This window comes from Agelaius tricolor, unplaced genomic scaffold, assembly GCF_023055355.1.
Source record: "Agelaius tricolor isolate 1412-34295 unplaced genomic scaffold, bAgeTri1.0.p SCAF_7, whole genome shotgun sequence".
NCBI lineage: Eukaryota > Metazoa > Chordata > Aves > Passeriformes > Icteridae > Agelaius > Agelaius tricolor.
Window position 1 is genome coordinate 6,643,726 of NW_027269267.1, and position 23,360 is coordinate 6,667,085.

Here is a 23,360-nt window from a genome sequence, read left to right on the forward strand (position 1 = left end):
ATCCAACTGGAACAAAAATTTTCTGTTGCAGATCGCTTCAAAACAGATGTTTCTTTCATAATCATGCAATTGGGAGGAAAACAGAGAAGAAGGAAGTGATCACATCCTCCCAAGTGCTGGGAGTTTTGTAGCATTCAGAATCACATTTTTCGTTTTGAAAGAATTGAAAATGTGTCAAGATGCTCTAGCTATTAATCCACACATCCAGCCTGAACTGGGATTGAAGTGATAAGCAGTTTGATACCCAGTCTGTACTGATTATTTGGCAGTAGTTTAATGATTATCTTGGCTATGATTATTGAAAAATGTTATTAATAATAATCATGGTTGCACCACACCCCTCTGAGCTGCTTTCCACCCTGTCCTGCAAAGCCGCTCTGTGTGACAGCCAAGGTCTTATCCGGGCCCTGCAGGCAGCATGACCCAGGCAGGGATTACTGAGGGCCTCAGGAAGAGCAGGAGCCTCTCCTCTTCCAGCAGAACTTTGATTTTTCCTGTCTGTTGTTTCCTTTCTGTGTGATGCAGCCCTCCTTCAACCCACGCAGCAATCCATCCTTGCTGAGCAGGCTCTTTTGAAAAAAAACCTGGGCTGAAGAGGAAGATGAGATGATGTGACACCCAAAATCTGCTGGTTTAGGTTGGCCGAGCAGCAAAATCCCCATGGCAGGTGCAGGTCAATAACAGCAAAGACCCTGGTGGCAATGTCAGCTGAGGAGCAGCAGCACTGCACCTTCTTCTCCTCTTGTTTTGAAACACTTATTGGTGATTATCCCAAACTATTTAATTAATTTTAACTAATTTAAAAGGTCTCCTGCTCTGCAAAGTCATTTCCAGTGTCCCACTGAAATTAACAGTGCACCCATGAGATGGGGAGAGGGAGGCTGCAAGGCTCTGCTGACATGAAACCCACCCCTGGGGGCAGCTGGCATTGACCAGGGAATGTGGGCAATAGACTGGGGTGGAAAGATGCAGTGAGGAACAGCTGGATTGCATTAATGGACTGGATGGAAACCAGGAGGTGGGTTAAGGTATATTTCACCCCATGAATACTTGGGAAGAATCAGCTTGTGTTCTTCTGATCTCCTCCAGAACCAGCAGCAAGGGAGGGCAGGCCCTCTCCCACCTCGATGGGCAGCTGGAGATCACAGCCATACCCACCCAAACCTGCAGGGACTGGGTGCTTTTGGGACCCAGGAGCTCCAGTGCCCACATGGCTGTGATCAGAAGTGGGGCTGCACTTCCAGGTGTGTTCCCACATCCCTCATGGCATGTGGAGAAAGGAGGGATCAGAGGCTAGATAAAAAACTCTTACCTCTGTTGGTAGAAGCCACTCCAAAAGCTTTTCTGCAACTGTTCTGACCTCGATAGGGCAGTACATTCATACTGATCCTTTTTAGAAATTGTTAGAAATTACAACTTTTAGAACACTAACGAGGCTTTTCTGTCAGGGCCATGTTCTCACATGGTTAATGGTGTTGCATAGGAGTCTCTCTTGCACAAGTTTTGTGAAGGTCCCATGGGGTTGTTAGGGCCAGTCCTTGGTTCCAGCATACACCATGGTGATCCATGCCCTGAAAATCCCACATCCTGGCACAAGGAGAAGATCTACAAGGCTCCTGCAGACCTGGCTGCTCTCCACCTGACCACAACAGCTCTGTACTGTGTCACCAGAGGGAAAGGAAAACAAATACAAAGGAAAGCAAATACAGGTTTGACATTACCTGCTGAATGACCTCAGTAAAAGAGAGGGCACTTTCAGGAGTGCAGCCCCTCTCACAACACTCACCCAGCTGTGGTTTCTCACCTGCCTCTCTGGCTAGTTCAGATATACATCTATTCATTTTTAAGCTTTGGTTTTTTCAGTGCTGTGAGCATGAATGAGTGTTTCCTACACACATCATCTATGCTCAGGGACTGCCCAGCCTGAGCAGAAATGTTTGAGGGAAGGAGGGAGCTCAGATCCCGGGGGTAAATGCAAATGCCAGCAGCAAGCTTGAGATGGTCATGATGGACCTGCTCCCATTCTTCAAATAAAAAGTTGCTTTTATAACACTTCAAGGTAATGCAGGTGTGATACACTGTACAAAAGCACACTTACACATGCTGTTCCTAGGGAGGCATAAACATTGCTTTACATGTGCCTAAACTACATAAAAGTGCAAGAACAACACGGACACTGAGGCATCATTAATAGCACAGAAAGCCCACTGCCCATGCACTGGGTTTTGTGCCAGACCCTGGGGTTTGCATTGAGAAAGGCTCAATTACCACCCCCAGAGGCTGAAGCCTTCCCCTTTCCCTGGGGCAGCAGAGGCTGGGGCACCAGGAGATGGAAGCCTAGGTGTGCCTGCTCTTAAAATCACAGAGGAGGGTAGAAGACAGAAGGAAGGCAACTGAATTAGTAAAGAAACTGAAGGATACGTGGTTTATGCATTACATAATGAAGATAAAGACAGATTGCTGGTGTGTAATTTTGGTACCATCCAGGGAAGAGCTGGGCAGGGAGCAATGTGGGCATGGCCAAATTTGCAGAGCTACTGGCAGGAAACTGTGGGCAGGGCTGGTTCCTGCAGAGGGGAGAGGAACAATGTACCAGCAATAGAAAAGACCAGGGATAAACTTCTGGAAGTGGGACACAGCTAATATTTGTTTAGCTCTGTTTCTGTCTCTTTCCACCAACACATTTCAAAGAGCTTTACATTGGAGTGTTAGGCCAAAAGCAGTGATGGCTCAATGCAGTTGTGCTGAGTGCACTTGCTGGTGTATTAGCACTGCCCAGCCCCTCTGGCTTTGCAGCTTCTGCAGGGTTCATGATGTCCTCCTTTATTCTCAGCAGGGCTCCTCATCCTCCTCTGTCAGTGCTGTACCCTTGAGAATAACCCCAAACCTCACCATCTCTATTTTGTGCACCAGGAGGTGAAGCAACCCCCCATGAGGGCATGGAGCCAAGGAGAGACCCTGGATCTCCCAAATGCCACAAATAAAGAGTTTCTGTGCTTTCAATAGCTGCCTTGCACTGCTGGGATCACCCAGCAGCCCCTTCAGAGAGTGAGGGGTAATCACAAAGCCCAAAGCACCTCCCTGTGGCTCTCACATCCCTTAGTACCATCAGGTTAAATGCCAGAGGAGATAATAAAGGATGGCTACGGTGCACCTCTTCTTCCATTAAAAATGTGCTGGGAAATGGCTTGGCCACTCGGTGTGAGTAGCCCAGCTGGGGGGATGAGCAGTCTCCAAAGCCTCAGTCTGCTCCTCCCTGCTCCCATGGTGAGATATGGCCCAGGAGAGTCTCCTGTGTCACTGAAAACACAACAGCTGGGGATGGAGAGGACCCAGGCCCAGTGCCACCACAGCAACATGTGCTGCCTGCAGCCAGAGTGCCACTTGCCCCTTCAAGGTGGGCTTCCCTGGCCCTGAGCATCCTGCCAGATCTCCTGGCATAGTCCCCAGCACCCAGGCCAGGATGGGTAGCCACCAGTTTCCATAACTTCCAAGTCTTTGTCCTAACAAGAACACCTTTTGGTGTGATCACAGTAATCTCTAAGTCTATTTGAAACTTCTGACATTCTCCTGAGTTCACCCCCATCCCTTTCTCTAGCTTCTTTCCAGTGCCAGGACCATCAAGAAAAGACATTCCAAAGCACACGTGTCTTGCCGAAAACCTCATTTTCCAAGAGGGGCATAGAGGTCAGGCTGCTCTATCAGCTGGGAGTTTTGGGAAAGCTGCAGGCTATCCTGCTTTCTTTTTTTTTAGCAACCACTGCTGAACAATGTTGTTCTCAAGAAACAGAACAATGATGATTCCACCTGACAGCCTTTCAAGAGAAGGGCCAAGGAAGCATCCAAGAAGTCATGTCATGCACCACCACAAATCTCCTGGAATAAAGCAACACCAAAGGTCTGGCTTCTGGTAAAATGTGCATTTCTGCCACGCTACTACTCCTCCCAAACCAGTTTTTTTACTAAGTGTCCCACATGTGCCCTTTTCTCCAGCGACAGGATATCCTTCATTTGTCTGCACCAAGAGCAGATGAGCACTCCTTGGTGTTGTTTCCCAAGTCTGCTGATGGGAGGGTCAGCAGGGGCCAAAGCAGCTGCAACAAGGAGAGGAAAGACAACCATGGCAACCCAAGTTATCTGCATCCTCCATGTATTTCCTTCTCCCCACCCTACAGCATATCTTTCCCACCCAAACCTCAAGCCAATAGAGCCAGTGACCAGCTGGCAGGATGGGGGCTGCAGCAGTGTCTCCTGCACCCAGAGTGTCTGGCTGTGTTTCGGGGCTCACCACTGCAGGCTGAAGTCACCAAAAAGAGACTGAAATCCTAGAGAGGGACAACTTGCAAAAAGCAGAGAGCTCTCCACTACTGTAGATGGGGCGCTGGATATGCTGCCTTTGCTCCAGAGTTGCAGATCCATTGATGCTGCTCCTGGTTTTGGCTCTGGGCTGTAACCCTTCCACAGCAGCAGCAGCAGCAGCTTCTCCGTCTGTGCCCCACGTCAAACCCAGCTACAGTTTTGGCCGGACTTTCCTGGGACTTGATAAATGCAACGCCTGCATTGGGACATCCATATGCAAGAAGTTCTTTAAAGAGGAGATAAGGTCAGAAACTCAGCAGAGTAATTTTTAAAGCGTTCTGTATAGTAATTTCAAAGTTGCCTGTTAGAATTTCCAAGTATTTTCATGAGCAACAATGCAAAGAGCAACTTAGCACCCAGTTGCCATTTCAGCACTTAGTGTTTTAATTAATGCCTGTAAGCTCATGCTTTGTCTCTTTTCTCTTAGAGCAATGCAAACATGATCAGACTTCAGCCCTAAACTATAACTTGAAAGCAGGAGTAAAAGGCACAAATTTCTGTCTAGAGAGGGGCTCTGAAAAAAACTCAAGGCAGTGATGGGGGGAGGGAAGAGGGAAGGAAGAAATCAGCCCGTTTAGATTTACTGGAAGAATTTTATTATGAGCAAACTGACTAAAGGCAAAAAGGGGGTTTAGCTTTGTATGCTCCCAACAGAGTATGTTAACTACAAACATACAAACATGCTGTATAGTTCTGTACCAGGTGCAACAACGTGAATGTGCAGAATTTCACGTTTTAACTAAGATCAAAAGGGATCTAAACCTGCCTGAGGCATGAGGACTTCTGCACATGAGGTTACCCACATGCTTGAAAATAGCACACAGCTAAATTACTGGTACATTTTGGGGAGATTTGTGTGAGAACTTGAAGGCAGAAATTGCATCTGCCTCGCTGTTGATGAGACACACACTGTCCAAGTGGTCATTGGACCAATCCAATCATTTTTAGGCTCAAAAGCAGAGCATATCTGATGACAGCAGGGAAAATGTTGCCACTTGAATTTGAGGAAAAAGTCAAAGGCAGTGCTTGGCAGAGGAAGGGTTTATTGGGTCTGATATGATTTATAGAGCCATATGCACTTTCTTTTATAGATATAAAAGCCTGGGGGAGAAGAAATTATTATAGTAAAATTGTATTTTTAATGCTATAATGTAAGTAGTATAGTATTAGACAAATCACCATTTTTATCTTAAACTATCCTATAAAATGCAGCATAGTAAAACCATAATGGTTTGTCTGGGATGGACTTGTAATACCAGACATCCATCCTTGCACTGCTGCTGGAAAAAGGCAGCTTGTGGCTTTGCTGAGCCAGAGCACTCCTTGCTGCTGCACATTGGGGGTCCCAGTCCTTGTCACTTTGCCCTTTTGCTTTCCACATCCACAGTGCCAGAGTGAGCAGTGAGTGAGGTGCACAGGGCTGAGTGCTGGGTTTCTCCCAGCCCAGCCTGGATTCCTGTCCCAAAATGCAGCGTGGATTTACAATCAGCCCAGCAAGCTCAGCTGGCTGACAGGCTGGTGTGGGTCTGCAGGGGCCAGGGGTGCATCCAGGGCAGGGTCTGCTCTGCATTTTAATTCTCTGCAGCAGGATGGCATCACAGCTGCCTCCTGCCCCAGCCTGCTGCATCCCCACTCACCTGTGCAGGGTTTTTAGGGAATTGCTGCCAGGTACAAAGCAGCTCCCTTTTGGTTACTCCCACTTGGCCACTGGGGAGGCTGGGGCCATGCAGGTTCCCTCAGCCCTGCCAAAAATAGCAGAAGTGCCTCTGGCTGTGGGGTTCCAGCTGCACAGTGGGCTGTGGCAGAGAGGGGCTACGTGAGCCACGGCAGGAGGGCCCCGTGCTGGCTTTCCTCCTGGGGACAGCGGGAACGGGGAGCACAGGGTCCCACTGGGCTCCAGGAGTGCAGAGCCACAAACATGTGGGAGCACAATTCTTCTGCCTCAGGGGACACAGAGGGGCTCCCTAAGCCAGACACTTCTTTTTCTCTCCCACCAGCCTGCAGCTGGCTTCCCACACGTAAGTGATAACGTGAAGTTCTGCTGTGAGCGCTTCGGGAAGGGGAGCTTAAAAATGTTCTCCTGAGCACTCACTCAGCTTCAGGCTTTCCTTTGCATGGGTAAAACTTTTTCTCCCACTTGATTTCTTGAAAAACTGGGATTATTTTTTTGCAAGTGGGAGCTGAAACTAGGGGAATTTCAGTGGTGCTTAGACTCTTTGATCCACCCTCGTACCTTTTCACGTGTTCGCAAAGGTGGATGGCGCTTGGGCTTCTCTGTGCTAATTCACATTGGAACATGCTTCATTAATTCTCCATCATTTCTGGGAGCTCTGACATGCGTTCACAGTGAGAAGATGTGAGTTTTGTTCCCAGAACGGCTGGTGACTCATCTCGTGCTCTAATGTTCTATACTTCCCTTATCTTTGCCCAACTTTATCCATCTGTAAATGAGGACACCAAGCCTGTCTACCAACTGTACTGAGAGCAGAGTGCAGTGGAAGTTTTTGTAAAATATTAGATTTTCAAAATACCGCAGAACTGAGCCGACCAAAACTATTCAAAGACTTGTGCCAATGCTGGTCCTGAGCTTTGTCCAAGAATAATGGGAAAGAAGACTGAAGAAGCTGAAATGCTTCAATTAGAAGGGGGTTTATAGGTTACTTCTTTATTTTTTTTTTGTTTTAAGGCTTAGCTTACTTCTTTTTTAAATAAAATCAGAAATTCCAAATGCAAGCAAAATTATTTTGGCTGAAACAAAATACTTCATTTCATTCAGAAAAAAAAACAAAGGAAAACTAGTTTGGATTTCTTCAGCATTTAGTTCTGGGTTCATCTAAAATCTGTAATCTATGACTCACTTATTTGCATAGATTTTACTGAAGGTCTTAGAGGATTTGCTGGCCCTTAGCTAAAAAGCTCTGTACAAGAGGGAGTGGTTACAGCACAACTTGATGATGAATCTTGAAAGTATCCAGCAAATGTGCCAGGCCAGTGCTGTGCTGCCCAGAAATGATGCCAAATACAGACTTGCTGCAGCCCATGGCGGGTTCCCAGGCCAGGGTGGTTCTCCCCCCAGAGATCTGCAGAGGGAATCACTCCATCCACCCTCAAATTAATGCTCAGCCTTGGATTTCACACATCCATGTGCTGCTTGCACACTGGAGGTGGCACTTTCCTGCTATCTGCCTGATATGATTTCCCCTGAACACACAAGCTTGAGTCAAGTCACAAGGCATATTTGTGAAAGAAAGAAAGAAAGAAAGAAAGAAAGAAAGAAAGAAAGAAAGAAAGAAAGAAAGAAAGAAAGAAAGAAAGAAAGAAAGAAAGAAAGGAAAGAAAGAAAGAAAGAAAGAAAGGAAAGAAAGAAAGGAAAGAAAGAAAGAAAGAAAGAAAGAAAGAAAGAAAGAAAGAAAGAAAGAAAGAAAGAAAGAAAGAAAGAAAGAAAGAAAGAAAGAAAGAAAGAAAGAAAGAAAGAAAGAAAGAAAGAAAGAAAGAAAGAAAGAAAGAAAGAAAGAAAGAAAGAAAGAAAGAAAGAAAGAAAGAAAGAAAGAAAGAAAGAAAGAAAGGAAAGAAAGAAAGGAAAGAAAGAAAGAAAGAAAGAAAGAAAGAAAGAAAGAAAGAAAGAAAGAAAGAAAGAAAGAAAGAAAGAAAGAAAGAAAGAAAGAAAGAAAGAAAGAAAGAAAGAAAGAGAAAAAGCCAGCCCAGAGCCATCTCTTCCCAGTACGTGCCTGGCACACTGTGCCCACTTTGCAGATTAGGCACTGGGAGGGGTCCTGATGCACAACAATCACAGTGAGGCACAGCAATTATTCTCTTTTCTTTAATCCTAGCTCAAAATCCTAGACCAAAACCAAAAAACCTAACCAAAACACTAACAAACCCACCAAAAAGAAACCCCAAACCCAAACTAAGTGTTTATTATCATGTCAGGTGCTCTAATTGTAGGGAATCTTTAGTTTCATATCAGGCAAAATGCCCAAAAACTGAAATGCAGGAATCTGCCAAGCTGTTCACACAAGGTTCCCCCACTTCTAGTCATCCTCCATGGCAAATTTTTGGAAGGAGGCACATGGCAGGAGTTGAAAGCCAAAGCAGGGGAAGCACCAGGGTTTCACCCATCCTGGGCACCTGTGCCTGCCCCAGAGCTCAGCTGCACAGGGTCTGTGGTGGGGAAAGGGAGTGGGGTGCTGCCTTCAGGAGGGATCATCTGATCAGTTTCTGATTGCAGATGGTGGCTCATGTCACTGAGTCAGTTATTTGCCTGAAATCATAGAAAATTAATCCTCTGTGCCAATTTCCCAAATGGAACTTGAAAGGAGCGACCAGCTTCAGCTTTCAGATTTGTTCATGTCTTGTAAGCTGTCTGAAACTCCAGCTAGGCTAATCCTGCAGGGAACCTCTTGCCTCTCCTGTTTCACTTCTGAGCTACTGGCTTTAACTTAGGGTGAGATTAAATTAGGACGTGCTTTCCTACGCACTTGGACAAGGAGCTCAGGGCAGGAGGGTTCAGAAGCAGCAAGGGCAGGATGCTGGCCAAACCAAAGGTCGTTGGGCCATTTTCCAAGAGCAGGTTACAGACACCCTCCCAGAGCAGGCACCGCGCTCCTCGGCTCCGGCATGTGTGACGCGCGTGTGGGCAGGGCTGAGGGGGCTGCTGAAACAAAAAAAAATTACCCAATTACCCAGCCCATATGCTCCCCTCCTGTGCCTGTGGAGGGGGAGCAAATTAGTGCAAGATCTCCATGGCTACAGAGGTGCTGCACACCCAGGACACGCACACCCTGTCCCCCCATCACACCCTGTATCCCCATCACACCCCAAACTCTGCTGATATCAAGGAGGTCACTCATCCTGGCTGAAAAATAGTCAGGGATGTTGGGGGAGAAAATACAGTCAGGGATGTTGGGGGAGACAGGTAGACCCCTGCACTGACAAAAGCCACCACCTCAAAACAAGAGGTAATTTTGATATTCCCAAGTACATTTGTTGTTAGGTTTTAATATCAGGACAGACCTTTAAAGTGTCAAGTAGTCCTGTTTTGGGATCCTTCCTCTAGAAATAGGAAAATTGAAAAACACCAGGAATTCTTCATGAACCAAAACCCTGCAGCCCTCTCCCTCTCCTCCCACCCTCTACCCAAAAGATCCCATTTGGATGTTTTACCCTTCACTCCATGGCAGCATTCCTGCCAAGGGATGGTATTAGTGGGAAGCAAAGAAGGACTTTTTTACCAAAGCACATTTCCTTAGCTGATGGTTTCAACCTGCTGCCCCTGGGGCCACCCAGTTGGGGTGACTCAGCCTTTGCCAGGCACGGCAGGAATCCCCAGGGGCCGGCCTGGAGGAGCAGCTCAGCGGGGCGGGCGCTGTGTCCGTGCGGTTTTTAACCCACTCTCCGTGGGGCTCTCCCTTTGGTTTGGCAGGTTTGACACCTGGCTTTCTTCTCATTTAAAGCTGCCCCCCAGCTCCCTGCTCAGCTACTCGGGCAACTACACGGACGATGCCAAGAGCTGGCGGCTGGTGGACATCACCCGCCTGACCTCCAAGTACCAGCACGACCGGGCGGACAAGCGCATCTGCACCTCCCTGCTCAGGACCAGGAGCTGCAGCCTGGAGCGCGCCCTGCGCCGCACACAGCGCTTCCAGAAATGGCTGCGGGCCAAGCGCCTCACGCCCGACCTGGTGCAGGTCTGTCTGGGGGTTCTGGTGCCCCAACACAGCTGGGGGAGCACAGGGAGAGCAGGTCCCGTGTGGTTTAGGGGTGTGAAAATGGTCTTGTGGGGATGTGGTTGTAACTGCCTGGTTGGAGGGTGAGATTGGGTGGTGGTGGGCGCTCAGCCTGGTCGGTGGCAATGGGGCAGCCTTGTGTGCCCCCAGCCAAGTCCATGTGACAAAGGGGAGAGGCAAAATGAAGCACATCTGCACCTCCCTGCTCAGGACCAGGAGCTGCAGCCTGGAGCACGCCCTGCGCCGCACACAGCGCTTCCAGAAGTGGCTGCGGGCCAAGCGCCTCACGCCCGACCTGGTGCAGGTCTGTTTGAGGGTTCTGGTGCCCCATCACAGCTGGGGGAGCACAGGGAGTGCAGATCCTGTGGGGTTTAGGGTCTTGTGGGATGTGGTTGTAACTCCCTGGTTGGAGGGTGAGATTGGGTGGTGGTGGGTGCTCAGCCCGGTCAGTGGCAATGGGGCAGCCTTGTGTGTCCCCAGCCAAGTCCATGTGACAAAGGGGAGAGGCAAAATGGTGCCTTGAGGGCAGGAAGAGCGCCACAGTTGAAGGCCAAGCCCTGCCAGCCGTAGGTAATGCTGTGGCACAGCCTGTACAGGGCTGGGATGGGCCTGGCCCCAGCACCAGCTCCTGGCTCCTTGTGCAGGTTGAAGCTGAAGTCCTGTGCAAAGCCATAGCTTTGGCTCTTACCAGGTTGTAAGAGCTGAAATGAGGGATGCAGGACTCCAGGCACTCTCCAAAATGCAGTTTATTCCATCCAAGAGGTTGCAGCAGCCCAGGGTGGTGGGTGACAGAGCCTGTGCCCACAGCTGTCAGCTCCAGCTGCAGGCAGGCCTGGAGACCCTTTGGTTTAGGTTACAATGCATTATAGACTGTTCTTTGCTGAGCATCTTCATGCAGTACAACCAATCTATACCTGAACTTTTATCTATAGCCTATCATAACTACTATAATTACCATATTCATGTTACTGTTCTCCAGTCACTAAAAGTTAGTACATTGCAGTTTAACCTAGAAGTTCTTTTTCAGTTTTCTTGCAGTGGAAAATTCTAAGTCGTTTTTTCTACTTGCAACATTGGCTGACTTGTTTGCCTGTGCTGTCTTTCTGCTTGGTAAAAACATCTTCTTTGGGGTGGGTTTATCCTTTGCTCTAAGCCATAAAACCCCTTCTAACCAACACACCCTTTGCCTCCTTGGTTATCCAGTCAGACTGGCCCAGCAATTCTTTTCCTCTATATCAAAACCTGCTTCCATTTCTATTCTTCTTCAGATTCTACATTCAAAAATCTTTCTGCCAAGCACACATATCTGTGAGACTTTTTTGTCAAACTTTCATCCTTCCCAACACCAGGTGGCTTCAGGCACGGGGGTAACAGCAGGCTGTGCACACAAATGTGGCAACAGCTCCCATGGGGAGATTGCTGCCTTTTTTTTCTCTAGTTTTCCATCATGTCTCAGCATTGTGGGGTTTTGAGGTTTTTTTCATCATAAAGTTGTACCCACAAGGGCAGCCAGTGCCTTGAAAGCGATTTTGCTTTGGGCCAGGGGCCAAGCCAGTGTGGGTCTCTCTTGCTTGTGGCTGGCAGGACGAGGGGCATGGGCAGTCAGAGCCAAAGCCTCAATTACTCCTCCTCCTGCCATCCATAGCAAATGACCTCAGGCACAAGGAAGCACACTGCCCTTTCTCCCACAGTCCTGGGGTGTCACAGGTGAAGCCAGGACAGGAGCACAGTGAGTGTGGGTCACACCACCAGGTAAATGGGCAGCTACAGCACAGGGCATCCCCCTCACCCCACCCAAACAACAGCAAAACAACACAACAACCCCTGGAAAGGGCAGGGGCCAGTGTGGGGGTTGGATATACACTGAGCAAGACCCTGAGAGACAAAGGATTATTCCAGTACTTCTTCCCATTCCAAGAGAGAAGTGACTGTGAAAAACTGACTTCATTTATATTTGTATACAGGCAGCTGCTTCTGCATCCACTCAGCTTTGGTGAGTGCTAAAGCTATGCTGCTTTAGTTCTTCCTCCATTGGAAGGAAGAACTAAACTAACTCTTTCTCCTCTTCCCTGTGGAGCAGCACACCTTAGGAGAGAGGGAGGGAAGGATGCACTGGGCTTATGCCTGGACTGCCCCAAAAAGGACTCACCCAAACCACTGACAGCCCAGCTCAGCAGGTCACCCTGAAGTCAGTACCCTCCATGCTTGACAGGGAGAGGATTTTTGGAGCAAAGCTACACTGTATTTTGCTCAGTAACCTCGGGAGAGGCACTAGAGAGAGGGGATGGGTATCACCTCCACTCAGAGCATCCCTCACCTGAGCTTGTGGGCAGGGACACCTCCTCAGGCTGGCAGGCAGTCCAGGCACCTGCTGGCCACCCCTGTTGCCCCAGGCAGCACTGCAGGGGCTGCAGGAGGGCAGCTTGGGCTGCCAGGTCCTCCAGCCTCGCTGGAGTGTCCCAGGTGTTTGTGCCAAACTGTGCTGTCCCCCCACTCCCCAGCAGTGCTGAGGGAAAGGGAAGGAATTGAGAGCTTAAAACTTCAATTTGCTGAGCTGGGTGAAAAAGTAACTGGAGAAATGTGGCTCTGTGGTATCTCAGACCTGCTGCAAAGCTAAATCATCAGCTGAGCCCAAATCCCTCTCCTTAAAAGGCTCTTCATGTGGTACAGTTCTGCCTAGCCTGTCCTCCCAGAGTCAGAAATGCCAGCTGAGCTGGCAGGGCTGCACACAGGGGCACACACACAAATATGGATGCACATGTGCACACACAGCACCACCAGAGACCCTGCTGGGGCACCCTGCCCTTGCACCTATCCAGTTTCTCCCAGGAATTTCCCTGTGCAGGGGAATTCTCAGCAGCAGTGGGGAGCTGAGCTGATGCCAGCTCCAGGGCACCTCTGCAGGGAGCTCAGGGCCAGCCTGGGGGGACGTGCCCAGTGACAAACTCCCTGGGACATTCATCAGCCCTACAGCTTTGTAGTTGGAAAGGGCATGGGAGGCTGCAGGGAGGCCCAGACCTTTGCACATCAGCCCCAGGATTGCTCTGGTCGTGTTTTCACAGTCCTTTGGTTCTGTAAATCAATCAGAGGAACACAAATTGGAATTTAAATCCCTTCTAACAGCATATAGATTTGAATACAAAGAGAAACATAGTGATCCAGAGACCCTGGGACTTCCTCATCACCAAATTTCTGCAGCAATCACTTTTTAAGATCAGGCATGTGCTCTGCAAAATGGTTTCTGGTCTCACACTGATCTTAATTAAAAATCAGCCAGTGGCAACAACATTTCAGTCATCAGCCAGTGGCAACAACATTTCAGTCATACTGGGTGTGTGAGTCTGTGTGTGAGACCCCATCCCAGCCCTGCTGTGTGGGGCACCACAGGTTCCAGTCTGACCTCCCCAGCCCACTCAGCCCCACAGGGATGGGGATGCCCTGGGATGGCCAGGGAGGTTGTTGGTAACCCAGCAGGAGCCACTGGAGAGGGGTTTTTGGGGCTCCCATACCTAAAGAACTGCTCTTCTGGCTCTGTTCTCCCACTCTCCCTCTTTTCAGAGGTGTTAACAGAGCAGCTCTCCCAAGGCCTGACAGGGTGCCCAGCCTGTTTCACAGAGCTGCAGTCACACAGCAGTGCCTGTTCTCCCTCCCCTGCAGTTTATCCTGTGCAGCAGCACTGGGGGAAGCTCATGGGCCCAGGTAATTCTGTCTGATAGACAGAGCACCATGACAAACCACAACGTGCTCGAATCAGAATGACAGACCATGAAGTGATGTTTTTCCACTTTACACTGCCTGCCCTGCCTGACCCAGCCAGCAGCTGAGCTGCCTGCCACAGCGATTATTGCACCAGCCACAAGGAAAATCTTTACTGGATGCAGCAAAGTCTTCAGTCTTAAAATCCAGGCTGCCTCAGAGATGAGCAGGATTTGGCTGGGGCTCAGCCTGCTCAGCAGCCCCAGACACCAGGGGTTTCACCAGGAGCTCATCACCTCAAACCACTCTGGGTGCTTTCCTGCTGGAGGGGCTACAAAGCAGTTTGGTTTCAGCACAGGTCACCCACAGGGAAAATTTGCAGCCCTGCTTGCAAAGCACAGCCTGGAAAATGCTGAAGGCAGGTAGAGGAAAGCAGTACCAAGGTGAAAATCCAGCATTTGCAGATGGATTCTCTAGGATGGACTGCTTGAGACTTCTGACCAAAAACTGCTGACCAACAATTACTGACCAAAAACTGCTGACCAACAACTACTGACCAACAACTACTGACCAAAAACTACTGACCAACAACTGCTGACCAAAAACTACTGACCAACAACTACTGACCAAAAACTACTGACCAACAACTGCTGACCAAAAACTACTGACCAACAACTACTGACCAAAAACTACTGACCAACAACTGCTGACCAACAATTACTGACCAGCAACTGCTGACCAGCAACTACTGACCAAAAACTACTGACCAACAACTACTGACCAAAACCTACTGACCAACAACTGCTGACCAAAAACTGCTGACCAACAACTGCTGACCAAAAACTACTGACCAACAACTACTGACCAACAACTGCTGACCAACAATTACTGACCAGCAACTGCTGACCAGCAACTACTGACCAAAACCTACTGACCAACAACTGCTGACCAACAACTGCTGACCAGCAACTGCTGACCAAAAACTACTGACCAAAAACTGCTGACCAAAAACTACTGACCAGCAACTACTGACCAAAAACTACTGACTAACAGCTATTGACCAGCAACTATTGACCAGCAGCTGCTGACCAGCACCTCCTCCTGCCCACAGCAGGTGCACCAGCACCCTGGTTATGAGTCCAGTCCACGCCTCTTCTTGCTGCACAGGGCCAGCAGCTCACTCACATGTCCAGTTGCCCATTCTAGGGAAGGATGGGCACTCTGGGGCTCCCAGAGCCACCTCCTAGACCTGCCCCCTCTTTGACCCAGTACCTCATCATCAGGGACTTCCATAAACCTGCTGGCAGTGGGGATGAGTTTCTCAGGGCATTCCTACCTTCTTTCTTTTGGGAGTTTAAGAAACCCTTGGATTCACATCGCCAGGAGCTGTAGGTGCTTTAACACCTACATCCAAGTGTTTCCTCCTGGAACCCATCCTAAACCTGGTAGTTTGGTGAAGCTGGACCTAGGTAGTGGCTCATGGGCGGGAGACAGCTGTGATTCTGGTCTGGGCCATCCCTCCTTGGGCTGTCTGAAAAGAAAACAGAGCAAGAAATCTTCCTCAAGTTGTCTTTACATTCAAGTGAATTCTGGGCGTGTCTGTGCTACATATGCATAAACTCATGGAGTTTAAAATGCATCCTGTACTGTGTAATAGTGTTTAAGAACTCACAGCTGAGTGGAGCTAGGCTTTGCAGGAGCTACTCACTATCACATACAGAAATGTGGGTACTTAATCAAAGTAAATAAGAAGCTTTCCACATCAATCACAAACAATACATCAGGCTGTCTGTCAGGTCTTATTCTCTGGGGTGATAAGTCACTGCAAAGGACTTAAGATATTCTCAGATAAATCTGTATCTCCAGTGTTTCAAGTGTGTGTTCCTCACATTTTTCTTCCGTTGACAGTTTTGTCTGACAGTTTTACAACTCCAGCTCCTTCTCTGCTGTAGAGATGTTTCCATCAGCCGGCAGGAAGGTGGGACCCCTCTCCACTGAAACAATCAAGCAGGTGCTGAGCTTTATGCTGTTGACTGTCTCTGCTGAAACCAAAAGGCCTCATAGCCCAGTTTTTGTGGGTCAGAGCTTCATTAAACTGTAGGAAGGTGTCATCACCCAGCCCTGCTCCTCTGCTTCCACTCCTCCCTGGATGTGCCTGGAACAGTTCCTCAGGAAACCATGAGCCCCACAGGCAGCACGTGCCCACATTCATGTTAAGAGGATGAGCTCTGACCTCAGAAAAACCCTAATTACACCATCCATGCCTTCTCTGCTGCTGTGATTTATGTTCCCACTGTGTTCTCTTCAGGGCCTCAGCTTTTGCATTGCAGACTCCTGGAAGCAGCAAGGCTTTCTAACTTCGGCTGCAAATATTTGCATACACACAGAGCTGCAAGAGACTTTCTCCACCATTTATCTCTTACTTTACATGTCTCTGTTCTGCTCATTTTTTATCACATCTCCTCCAAAGGGAAAGTGACAGAGTCAGCCACAGTGTTCCTGCAAGTGCTGCAGGACAGAAATCCATACCCATCCCTCCCCCTGCACCTCTTCTATGGTTTTACACAATTAATTGAGAAAAAATTTTCCTCATAAAGCTACACCAGAGAAGTGTATGAAGACTTGCAACAGGAACTGAGTAGGATTATTTTTGGCAAATGTTTTTTTCTTTTTGGGAAGAAAGGTTTTTTGGTTTTCATGAAACAATGCTTCAGCTGTGGTTGAGTTTCTCAGGTGGTTTTGACCAGCTATTGGCATTTTGGACTTGTTTATGCAACTGATGGCCAAGGAAGGAGTGGCTGGAATCTCACCGAGGCCAACAGGGATGCAGAGGAAGAGACATGGGACATCTAATTCTCCCCTTTCCTCCTCCAGCTGGGAAAGTGTCCTGCTCATCCTTCCCATGTTCCTTTATTTCTTTGTCCCGGCTGGGTGGTTCAGGGTTTTGTGCCAAACGAACAGCTCGCACAGGAGGGGCTGGGAAGGACCTACCCCAGGGCTGCCACGTGAGCTGGGGAGATGCTGCGTCACATCTTTGCTGCCAGCATGGAGGATGGCAGGGAGCAGCCTGAGCTACACCTCCCTGTCCTCTGAAGCACATCTCCCAGCCATCAGATTATAAACAAAACTCAAAAGAGCAAATTTGGCTACTGGGATCATTTTTAATAAAGAGGCTTAAAACACCTGATTCCCTTCCCCAGCAGAGGCATGTCAGGGCAGTGCTTCTGTGCCATTGTGGGCAACCCTCCACATATAAACTCTTCTTGGCTATTAAGGAAGACTAACTGAAAAATAAAAAAAGGCCATTTTTGACTCTGAAGGTATAATTTTCTATGCTGTTTATCCCAGCCATAGATTGCTCATGCAATTTTACAAGCCAAACCTCCAAATCTGAAGGGTGAAATACAGTGCTAATTGATTCCATTAGCCCAACGGTTCTCTATTTGTTGCTAGTATTTACAAAAAATAAACACAGGCTATTTGGTTTTGATAGTTAATGCATGAGTTTATCAGAGAGAGAACATATCCTGTGCTTATACTCACACATAATGTTTATTTACATTTTTAAAGCATGTTTACTGACCTTAGCAAATAGTATTTCCAAGAAAGCTGCTCTCAGGTTAAGCAAATAACAAAGTGATCTGAAGATTATTTAACAAGGGAAGTGACTCACTGTTGTAACAACTGGAGGGCCTCCACCAGGAATGCCAGGGCTGGAAACCCAGGCAGAGGGAAGAGTCCCATGGTGTGGAGTGATGTGGTGCTGTGCAGCTGGAGGAATATGAGGTTACAGTGCCCAGGAATGGGGACCATTCTTGAAACATGAGTTGGCAAATGGCATTTTTGGATGGCAAAGGTCCTCTCCTAGGAAGGGTGAGATGCCCTGTGTGCCCACATCCTTTGGAACTGTGCCAAAGCAAGCAGGGGCACAGTGGGCAGAGCACAGAGGTGTGTGTACACCCCAGCATGACCCAAGCACATTGCTCTCGGGGGTCTCTGTGGTCAGGATGCCCCAAGGTCTGTTAGAGAGTCTCTTTTTCCAGCCTGGCAATGGAAGAAGGGGTCAGGATTCTTCTGTTCTGGTTTTCAAGGTTGTTTATGTTCTGTTATTTATAACATTCTTTTCCTGACCTGCTGAGGTCTGTTCAGCAGGTCAGTCTGTGGCACACTGCCCACCTTCAGGGCGGTGTTGTCTTTTTATACTAAAATCTACGTGTACTTTATTTACAATAACTTCCCAATACCTATCACCTATGTTAGACAGTCTGTCTCTACCCTAAACCAATCCAAAATTGCCACCATCACCCAGAAGATGGAGGCTAGGAAGAAGGAGAAAGAAGGACAAGGCATGCCCAAATTCCTCCATCTCGGCCTCTGAACCCCCATTCTAAAACTGCCAAAATTCTACATTTTCACCCTGTGATAAATTCACTAACATTGGCTTGTAACTCCTCCCACAAAGTTTTGTTTTTTACACAAAGGTAATTGTTTTTTTCCATTGGTTAAAATCAAAGGCACAGCTGTTTTTGACTCCGTGCCAAGGTCTCTGAGCCCCCTGTCAGTGTCTCGAGCCCTCCAGGGCAGCCAGAGGAATTTCCTGGGCTCTGACACATGGCAATGTCTCGGGCTGGAATCAGACATCCCTGCTGTGTTTTCCCCTCTCCCAGGGCAATGTCTCGGGCTGGAATCAGACATCCCTGCTGTGTTTTCCCCTCTCCCAGGGCCTGCCCAGCCCCTTGCTGCGCTGCCCATCCCAGCGGCTCCTGGACAGGATCGTGCGGCGCTACGCCGAGGTGCCGGATGCCGGCAGCATCTACATGGATCACCTCACAGACAGGGACAAGCTGCGCCTGCTCTACACCCTGGCAGTGAACTCACACCCCATCCTCTTACAGGTACGTGCCAGCCTGCCCCAGCCTGAAACACCACCCCACAGCCCCTCACAAGCAAGCCCCTGCGTGAGATGTGTGCCAGGCTCAGCAGCAGAGGAGTCCCAGCCCTGGCTCTTGTCAGCTCCCTGGCCTTCAAAAAGTGTTTTTCTTTCATGAGGTTGGGGGGCTGAAGCCAGGCAGGCTCATGAGGTGCTCCCTGTATCATTCTGTGAGGCTGGAGAGAGGGAACCCCAGGTGTTATTGCACTGGAGCGCTGTGAAATCCAGGGTTTTACACATCCCCAACACTTCAAAGTGTTAGGTTTGCATTGCTAATGCATTACATAAAATCACAGCCTGTTTCAGGAAGAGAAAGAGCATGATTCCCCATGCTCCACGTGCCAGTGCTGTGTTTTCCACACACTCTTCCCCTGGACCCCTTCTGACCTGCCTGGCATGCAGCTCCTCTCTTTCCTTATGCGTCCAAGGGAGAATCCTCACCTTTCCCCATCCCACCTTTAGGCCTCACTGCTGGTTCTTGCAACCCTTCGTGATTCCATGAAGAAAAGATGGCAGTGGCAGCATCATCCATCTCTGGCCCAAGGCCGCTCTGCACTCAGCAGCTCGCAGGGCTCTGTGTGGTCCCAGGGAGGGGAAATGGTGCTGGGAGGCTCCTGGGGTCACTCAGCCACCCCAGTTATGGGTCCCTGGGACATGAAGCTGTGGCCCTTAGCAGCCTGAAGACACAGGAACACAACTTGAGGAGAGGAGAAAAATATGCCAAAGAGAAAAAGCTAGATTTTTACACAGTTGCCCAGAGTGTCTTCACAGCAGAAGGGAGAAGTAACCTTAAACATGAAACTGGATGAGTTCATAATGGCTTGGCAGGGTCTGAGGTGCTGGGGACACAGATGAGCTTTAATGCAAATGACAGAAAGCTTTGTGCTGGCATAGCTCAGCAGTCACACAGTTTGGCACGAGCTGCAGGGATGCAGGGAGCCCAGCCCAGGTGTCTCCACTGGAGCAAACACCCACCACTTCTGCCCCTGAGACTGCAAAGTCTCTTACAAATGAGCCTGGCAGTTCTCACCAATTAGCAGAAACTGCTTTAGCCTTACCTCAACTCCAAGCTGTGACTTCATCTGTTCAGTGCTCATGAGGGACCTATCAAAGACACCTAAATTTAGCTGTTCTGTGGCTAAAATTTTCATGAATCTGAAAACTATTATTATCTTGGACTTTCCACTTAGTCTCTCTTACAGAATAAGTCTTGAAATACCAGATTCTTCCTCTGTTACAAAAAAGAACCATAAGAAAAAGAAAAAAGCATCCTAACTCCTCCAGGATGGGGTAGTAAGTACCTTTCCCAGCTGGATGGGCAAGGAAGGATTGCAGGGTGATTTAAGAACCAAACCACAACCTCTCAGAATCTCTTGTCAGAGTGACTCTGAGATACATACAAGCTTCTTTTTCCCAGCCCGGCAGTTGAAGAAGGAGTCAGGACTTTTCTGTTCTCATTCTCGAGGTTGTTTATTATTTTTTATCTATAACATTCTTTCTCCAACCTGCTGAGGTCTGTCTGGCAGGTCGGGTTGAGGCACACTAACTGCCTCAGTTATTTTTTTATACTGAAAACTACGTGTACATTATTTACCATAACTTCCCAATACCTATCATCTATGTTAGACAGTGACCTTCTACTCTAAACCAATCTAAAAGTGCCAACATCACCCAGAAGATGGAAGCTAGGAAGAAGAAGGAAAAAGGACAAGGCATGCCCAAATTCCTCCATCTTGGGACCCCGAGCCCCCATTCTAAAAATGTCAAAAATCTATTATTCACCCTGTGATAAATTCACTACCATTCTACTTAAACTTTCTTGACTTGTAATTCTTCATATAAAGGTTGGTAATTGTTTTTTCCAAGGGCTCAATCAAAGGCACAGGTGTCTTGGGGCACGAGCCCTCCAGGGCAGCCAGAGGAATTTCCTGGGTTCCGACAGCAACCCCGCTGCTTGGAGCCAGAAAGGGGCACTCTGAGAGGGCGGTGGCTCCATGAACAGAGGGCAGGGGTGATGCCCCCATTGCTGTTCTTCCCACAGATCTTCCCTGACGTGGAGGGCTGGCCCTTCCCGCGGTACCTGGGCTCCTGCGGGCGCCTGCTGGTCAGCGCCAGCACCCGGCCCCTGCGCGACTTCTTCGGCGCGGCGCCCGAGGTGGCCGCGGACCTGGCGCTGCAGCTCCTGGCCGTGCTGCGCTCCATGGCCACCAACGACCTCAACTACTTCTTCTACTTCACCCACGTGGACGCTGGCACCTTCGGCGTGTTCAGCAACGGGCATCTGTTCATCCGCGATGCCAGCACGCTGGGCGTCATCGACAAGGAGGAAGGTACTCAGCGGGGTCCACAGCCACGCATCTGTCACGGGAGGGCTCGGGAGGCAGGGCAGACAAATCTTTCCCCTTCTGCCCTTGGCTCTACTGCTGCCTTTTTGATTTATTTTGGGTTGGTTTTGTTTGGTTTTTATTTAATTACCCAAACACCCCTTGCTAAATTAAATTATGAGAAGTTCACGGAGACGCTCACCATCAGCAGCTCCTGCCATCCTGGCTCTGAGTCGGGAAGGCGACGGGTGTTGTGTTTGGGCAGTCGGTGATTTGGTGGCCACTCTGTAGCTGGCAGCAGCTTTCAGTGTGCATGGTGTGCCCAATGCTCCCATTTGAAGCCTTCCTTTTCAAACTTTTGCCACGCAAATGTCAATATTTGCCAGCAGAAATTTTGTAATTTCCTTTGTTCCAAGTACTGGGTCAAATTAGACTCTTTTTACATGCATTTATCAAATTGACTAGTAATGGTTATTATTATTTATAACAATAATAACAGAATCTCCCTTTTTGTCACTTTTACATAAAATCAAGGGTTAGTATTCAGTTTTCACAGGTTACATTGGTCTACTCCTGCAAGTAGAGCTAGTCAAAGACTATTCATCCAATAATTTAACAGTTTCATTTTGAATATTCAGATTTTCAAAAGCTTTTTCCTCAGCTCACACATTCAGCTGAGTATTCAGAATATTCAGAAGCAGCTGTTAGAAAATTTTCCACTGGATTTCCTTTTCTTATCCCAGCAGACTGTTAACTTGACTTCAGCTAGATGAGCTGTTGTTTCAATGTAATGATTTTGGTTAACATGGAAAAAATTACAGGTCTGGCTATTTGTGGTAGTTTTTTGTAGGAGCTCCACATTTTAGATTTGTACTCCAATTCTCATTTTTTTCTGCATCAGCTTGACTCGACAGACTCATCTCCAGTTCCTCTGACAGGCAGTTCTGAACAGCTCTGTCATTCAGAAAAATATACATATTTCAAAAGCAAGAAAATTGGCACACACACAGCTTCAGCACCGAGTAATTTGCAGTGAAAGGTAGCCACATCCTTTAGACAGTAACAAACCCCATGTTAACACAGAGGCACAGCTATCTCTGACTGCCCAGCAGCTCACTGTTATGCTTCTAACAAGCGGTTTAATTGTCCCCAACAGGGAGCCAGCTGATCGATGGCCAACAGGAGTACAAAGACATCTTCAGCTGCCTGACCGTGGACTGCCAGTCTGCGTTTGTGTCCTGTGACTCCATCAGGGACCAGCACAGCCTCGTCATGGTGTGCCAAGACCTTCTTCCCAAGCTGCTGTCGGGGAAGTTCCTGCCCCCCGTGCAGGAGAGCATCGACGCCTTCCTGCGGCGCTGCGCCCGCGGCCTCGGCGACGGCGGCGGTGCCAGCGAGGCCATGGCGGAGCTGGCAGGGATCCTGAAACCTCTGCGCTCCTGCGACTCCCGCTTCGCCTACCGCTACCCCGACTGCAGATACAGTGACAAATATTGACACTGGGGCTGGGCCTGGCAGGGACTGGGGCAGCGTCAGCCTCCTCCCAGAGCGGGAAGAGAGAAGGAACCAGGGCGGCTGGAAAGAGCTGCCCCAAATCCAGGGTGTTCTCGGTGTTAGAGGGAGCAGAGTGCACATGGGATTTGTTATTCATCTGCCAGAGATGCATTTGTTACATGGGATATAGATGTGGTGTATGGTTTAGACATGGTTTATGGATTATTAACGTTGTCATGACTGACAAGGAGCCACAGGATTAATAAATCTCATTCACGTGTTTTGGCCTTGCAAGAGTTTCCCATGCCATTTGTTGAAAAGCAAGGCAGGATGCACACAAGCAGCTAGACAGAGGATCTTTATTGCCATGAAACTCTTTCTGATGGAGATGATATATAAAAATATAGGAGGGATGGATGGATGGATGGATGGATGGATGGATGGATGGATGGATGGATAGATGGATGGTGGATGGATGGATGGATGGATGGATGGATGGTGGATGGATGGATAGATGGATGGATAGATGGATGGATGGTGGATGGATGGTGGATGGATGGTAGATGGATGGATGGATAGATGGATGGTGGATGGATGGATGGATGGATGGATGGATGGATGGTGGATGGATGGATGGATGGATGGATGGATGGATGGTGGATGGATGGATGACGGATGGATGGATGGATGGATGGATGGATAGATGGATGGATGGATGGATGGATGGATGGATGGATGGATGGTGGATGTATGGATGGATGATGGATGGATGGTGGATGGATGGATGATGGATGGATGGTGGATGGATGCATGCATGCATTCATTTAAGAC

At 48.6% G+C, this 23,360-nt stretch overlaps 1 protein-coding gene across 1 annotated transcript; it reads left to right on the top strand.

Moving 5' to 3' along the window:
* The first annotated feature begins 1,518 nt into the window (after positions 1 to 1,518).
* DIPK2B (divergent protein kinase domain 2B) lies at positions 1,519 to 22,823 on the top strand. Its single transcript, XM_071430248.1, has 5 exons — positions 1,519 to 4,603; positions 9,782 to 10,046; positions 18,503 to 18,676; positions 20,753 to 21,041; positions 22,192 to 22,823. Exons 1-5 carry the CDS (start codon positions 4,374 to 4,376, stop codon positions 22,530 to 22,532), a joined length of 1,299 nt encoding a protein of 432 aa, XP_071286349.1. The 5' UTR covers positions 1,519 to 4,373; the 3' UTR covers positions 22,533 to 22,823.
* The last annotated feature ends 537 nt before the right edge of the window (positions 22,824 to 23,360 follow it).